General features: G+C 36.6%; 1 protein-coding gene across 3 annotated transcripts; it reads right to left on the reverse strand.

The window, feature by feature from the left end:
- Positions 1–2,587: 2,587 nt before the first annotated feature.
- LOC139767510 (uncharacterized) lies at positions 2,588–5,140 on the reverse strand. Of its 3 annotated transcripts, none has more exons than XM_071696943.1 (3): positions 4,971–5,140; positions 4,525–4,720; positions 2,588–4,239 (listed from the first exon to the last, which is right to left on the reverse strand). In XM_071696943.1, the coding sequence occupies exons 1-3, from the start codon at positions 5,100–5,102 to the stop codon at positions 4,166–4,168; spliced, it is 402 nt and encodes a 133-aa protein (XP_071553044.1). In that variant the 5' UTR covers positions 5,103–5,140; the 3' UTR covers positions 2,588–4,165. The 3 variants fall into 3 exon arrangements, with proteins under 3 accessions (XP_071553044.1, XP_071553043.1, XP_071553045.1); XM_071696942.1 differs by having other exon boundaries at positions 2,588–4,242; XM_071696944.1 differs by having other exon boundaries at positions 2,588–4,300.
- Positions 5,141–5,423: the final 283 nt, after the last annotated feature.

Genomic DNA, 5,423 nt, shown 5'->3' on the forward strand with positions numbered 1-5,423 from the left:
GTGGATCTTTGTATTTCCCCTCGTAAGATTTCATTCCACTACGTGGTGCAGAATTGATACAAAGGAAGTGTTCGGTTGGTTAGCTTTGGTTGCCTATAAAAGGGCTTTCACTGAGTATTCCCTTTCTAGCAACTTGCGTGATTTTCTTGTGCTTATAGATATGTTTTACGTTCTTGAAATGCCATAACCATTTGTATTTCCCATTTTTCCATCCCTCTTGCTTCCTTAACACTGTGGCTGACTATTTGATTTATTTATTTCTATTGATAGGACATCTGTATTTTTTTCACATGTTAAGCAGCATCACAGTCAGATTCCATGTAAAAGAGAGAACGAGAAGAATCTCGCACAAATACATTGGGAGGGTTTTGCGTGCACCACCTGCATTAGTTTTTTGTTTACCTCTTCATATGTGGTTAATTGATCTTTATGTTTCAGCTTCACTTGTAGATCTTCACATTTTGTGCACAGCATCAAGACAAATGGGCAGAATTCTGCCAGAAACTCTTTGAGTGTTGAAGTTACATAGCTGGAGGGAAGTTATTAGAATAGTTGGGGGCATATTCATGGGGGTAACGTTCAGGATTAGTGAGAGGCCGAGTGTAAAAAGGGGATGGTGCTTTAGATGAAGAAGTAGATGTGGGACTGTGATAGCATAAGGAAGTGAGTGGGTACTAGACTCGTGCAGTCGAGAATGAAAGCAGACTCAGAGACGGGTGATTGCTGTTGCTTGTGCTCTTGGTACTAAGATGGGTGAGTGTTTTGGTAGTCTTGATGTAAGAGAATCGTTAATGTGAGATGTGAATGCAAGGGTGGTTAATATGACAGGTTAGGGTATAACTGGGAAGCATGTCGTCCTTGATGTAAGTGAAATTGGGAAAAAGCTGTTGAGTTGTGTGCTGAGAGAGGAGTGATGATCGGGAATACATTGTTTTAAAAAGGTACAGGTATGGATGATTTGCATTAGGGGGTTTTAGGCATTATTAGATTGTGTGTTAGTTGACAGACATGCAAGGGAGAAGATGCTGAATGTGAGCGTGCAAAGATGAGTGACAAGTGGAAATTCTGATAATTTCTTGGAGGCAAATTTGAATTTTTTTGTGTGATTTTTAGGGAAAAGAGGAAATGGCATGTATTTGAGATTATTGGTAAAATGTAAGCAAGCTTGAAAAAGTGACCTGTGGACAGAGATACCAAGCGACATTAATAGACAAGTGACATGTTAAAAGTAAATGGAACTAGGGGAGTTGAAAAGAAGCAGAAGGTATTAAGGGAAACTGTGTTTGAATATGCATGTGTAGTGTGTGTATCATGCAGGAGGTGGGATGCTTAGGTATGAAAAAAAAGTTTGTGGTTAATGGAATGAGGAACTTCATAATTAGTGAATGAAAACAGAGATGAATAGATAGTATGTGCAGGTAAGCAGTGCCAGTAATTGCGAGGAATGCAGTAGAGACTGGAAGGGTAATGAGAGAGCAATGAGAGCTGAATAAGAGGGCAGTTGAGAGATTAGAAATGAGAACGTAGATGAACAAAAGAGATATGAAAATACTTTTTAAGGAAGTGATTAGTTTGAAAATGAAAGCAAGGAGAATAGATAGGGAAGTGGTAGCAAGTATAGACGAAGAAAAGACAGAGTGATTGTATTGAATGTTTTAGATAATAAGGAGGTAGATGTGGTGTGTTTGGGACTTGGCATGTGGATTGTAGGTCATAGTGAATGGCTTAGTGAAACGAATTAAGGTAGGGAAAGTCATGTGCAAGATGATATGTGACAGAGCAGCAGGAATGGATGGGGTTATGATCGAGTTTCTTGATAAATACGTGACGGTATTGTTGATCAGTTATTCAGGTTTGTACACTGTGTTTGTCCATTACCATTCATAGGGAAAACTGCAAAATCATCTGGTGATGATTGTAGTCTAATTAGATCTTGAAGCCCTCATTTCTTGAAAACTTTATGATACCTCTTTCCATGTTAGTGTTTTCCACTTTTGTGTTTCAAATGAGCCGGCTTTAGTCTTTTTTCTTTTTCTGTACAGTAATGATGTATTCCCAATGGGATTTGGTGATGGGGTATTTTACCAACTGCTGATAATGGTTTTATGGTGTTTAGTATATTTATCGTACATAATCGCTGTTTCCCGCATCAGTGAGGTAGTGCCAGAAAACAGATGAAGAGTGGCCCATCCACTCATATACACGTATACATACATAAAGGCATGGTATACACTGAAAAATTAAAGGCATTAGAAAGTGGAAATGCTCATGTTAATCTGGAAGCCATTATGCTTTAGGGTGTTGGACATGTGGATCTGTGTAGGTGCATTGAACAGGTTTATAATCTTGATTTGTGCCATGTTGATGGGAATTTTGAGATGATAGAAGTGTAGGTTATTCGTTAAGGAAAAGAATGATGAATCCTGTTAGCGATGCACATTGAAGACGAGTTATGGATTGTAGAAATTTTGAAGGCCTTTCAAGTTTTCCAGTAAGAATGTCGTAAAATCACAAGCTTGGATGGTATTAGAATTTGTACCACTGCAAAAACATGAGGAAATTATTAATGGTAAATGAAAGATCGGACTCAAAGTCGCAGAATTTTAATGTTTATCAGAACTTGTACACTGGATGACTTTTACCTGACTCATTTCTTTTTATTAAGAAATAAGCAAGAAACGTTGTGTAGAACATAATGTACACAATATGGTAATGCTTGATAAGTAAGCATTATACTTTTAAAAGACACTGAAGTTTGCAGCTTCACATTATGCTGGACATTTAGGTAAAACCCATAACCAATACAAAAAAAAAAGTATTAAAAACAACTACTCACAGAACATGAATGCTGACTTCTAAGTGTAGATTTACCCCATAAACTAAAGACCAAAAGACAGTCAGAAGTTTTCTTTGTACTTAAGACCATAGCAGCGTAAGATAGACATACAAATTGTATTATTATTGTTGCTTGCAGAGTGGTATGGCGAAAGAATCTCTAATTTACTAGAACAAATTTTGACAACCAAACTGTGTATAACCACTTACACCTTCGTCCTGGGAAAATTTTCACAATTTGATTGAAATGACCTAGAAATAAAGTCTTTCATTGAAACGTTCAAGTAGTAGATCTTAATTTCGTAATTGCCTGTAGAAAGAGAAAGATCTTTATCTCCTTCCACTTGAAGAAAATATTACTTTATTCAGAACTGAACTCTTTCAAAAAACTAATGTCTAGTCTTTTGCCGTATGAATAATCTAACTGATGGTTAGCTGTAGAGATTGAGTTATAATGTCCATTCTAACCTCAAAAAATCCAAATGATCACTATTGTGAAATATTTTAAACTAAATAGCACATTAGCATAATGCTTTTTGAGGAGCTGCACAATCATAGAACACAAATTTGCAATGATCCGATATAAAGATTTTGGTCTTTTGTATGGTTCTTGCTAAAAGCAGTTGTGATCGTTTTATTTCACTAAAAAAAAAATGATATTTTAAGTTAGAGATGACACAGGAAATTAGAGACATAAATCAATAAATAATACATACAGTGGAAAAATTAAATAGTCTCAGAATAATAAATATGACAGATGGCAAGAATATCAATAAATATATAACACAAATTAGATCTAAATTATCTCTAGGAATAAAATCTGAACACAGTAACAATGTATCTTTGGAAACATTCAAAAACATTCAAAACATTATTTGAATTACATAAAATTCCAAGAAAAAATATCATGTGGATAAGTTCCTGTTTTTAAATATTAGAACTTCTTGAAGCAATATCCAGTCAGTGAATGATATGTACCAGTTTTAATGAGCTCAAAACAGTACTTTACATTTTGTATATGGTTCTAGAATCATGTTTGATCCTAGAATATCAGATAGGAAAAAAAATATACCAGTTTGATACTTACTGCACGTGCGTAACTCCTAAACTCTTGCAATCCATACAAGAAAATTACGATTGTTTCCAAGATTGTCTTAGAGGAGCAAGAAATTCTTTGAACTTCATAGGAGCCAGAAATCCTTTGAACTTAACCTCACTTCCAAAACCTTATTCCACTTCATTCTGTTACCCTTCATATCAACCATCATTTTTTTTCACACAACCTAAGGTTTGTCTCACTTGACAATTCACTACTGTATGATCACTGTTCTCACTTCTGCAGGAAGCGCAGGAGGCGAGGCTCTGGCCGATGGTCTATTGCATATGTCTCTCTGGTATCATTTTCTGCTGGATAGAACCACGTTTAAGATTTAAAATGAGTATTGCTGTGAATCTGAAGTAATGTCTGAAAAAGGTAGAAAGGTGTGATTAAGTGTCGTTGTTCAGTTGTTACAAAACTTCACAATCAGTATTAGGTGAAGATTCTTGTTTGGATGTCATGAATTATACAGTATTAAATAATGGCTCCTTATCCTACATTAAAAGACTCAAGTCAGTCATTTGATATATAAGGCCATCGACGGAGAAAGGTCCCTGATTATTTGCCACGCTGTCAGCTATTATACATACCTTCAGCATCAGCAGTGGCATCAGGAGTAAGTAGTGCTGGATTCTGAAGCAAGATAGCAACCCGTACTACAGGTATGCGGATTAGCTCGGCTATTCCAATACAACCATCTCCATCACTATCCAACTGGGCAAGTGCCTCAGTTATGCCTCGTGCAAGTTTTCCTGAACTCCGTGTGTCCTCTGTCAACAAGGTGGCCTGGTGTAGCAGGTCCCAAGAGGAAAGCAAAATAATTATTTACAGTTGTCATCTACAAAGGGGTGTAGGTTTTGACTCCAATGCATTTAAAGTACAACACACTATAATAACATTATACATATGATGATCTAAGTAAGAGGGATTTCAGACATTATTAGATCATCCAGTAAAGTTTTTATAAATTTACAAGTGACATGGGACAAGCAGTTGTATTTAACTTAGGGCAAAGGAGAGAACGAGAGTGACTTACCAGGGGAGGGAGATCTCCTCGACGACCAATTCTAGGAAGATGCTTTGGTGTCTTAGCGAAGAAATGACCAGCATCGCTATGAGCAAGGCTTATCGCTGTTGCCAGCACTGCTACCACTACCAACCATGCCATCCTGCAACGTATTACAGTACTTAGTATTTCGTCTGGTATTCCACGGTATAGCTCGGTGAAGAATAGAAATGGATAAAATTACTTTTAACCTACGTTTACCATTTGGTTTAGTCACAATTACTGTCATTAATCAACAGTACCAATGTAAGGATTTTCATCCAATAGTCTGATAAAATCGATAGTTTTCCAGTTCTGATGTATCATTCTGAGGTCACATGCCTGTCCGGTGCAAGGGATATACCTGAACATGTATATTTGTTGTTCACTCTCCCCTCCTTGTCATTGTTAGTACAAGTGTGTCTTGTCAACTTTAGGAATGCA

The sequence above is a fragment of the Panulirus ornatus genome, chromosome 61 (assembly GCF_036320965.1).
Source record: "Panulirus ornatus isolate Po-2019 chromosome 61, ASM3632096v1, whole genome shotgun sequence".
NCBI classification, from domain to species: domain Eukaryota; kingdom Metazoa; phylum Arthropoda; class Malacostraca; order Decapoda; family Palinuridae; genus Panulirus; species Panulirus ornatus.

Excerpts from the sequence above, each read along its gene's own strand:
- LOC139767510 (XM_071696942.1), bottom strand. The coding sequence starts at position 5,102 with ATGGCATGGTTGGTAGTGGTAGCAGTGCTGGCAACAGCGATAAGCCTT. Across the intron at positions 4,721-4,970 it reads GAGGAGATCTCCCTCCCCTG|GCCACCTTGTTGACAGAGGA; the intron begins GTAAGTCACTCT and ends CTGCTACACCAG. Across the intron at positions 4,243-4,524 it reads TGCCACTGCTGATGCTGAAG|CAGAAAATGATACCAGAGAG; the intron begins GTATGTATAATA and ends GGTTCTATCCAG.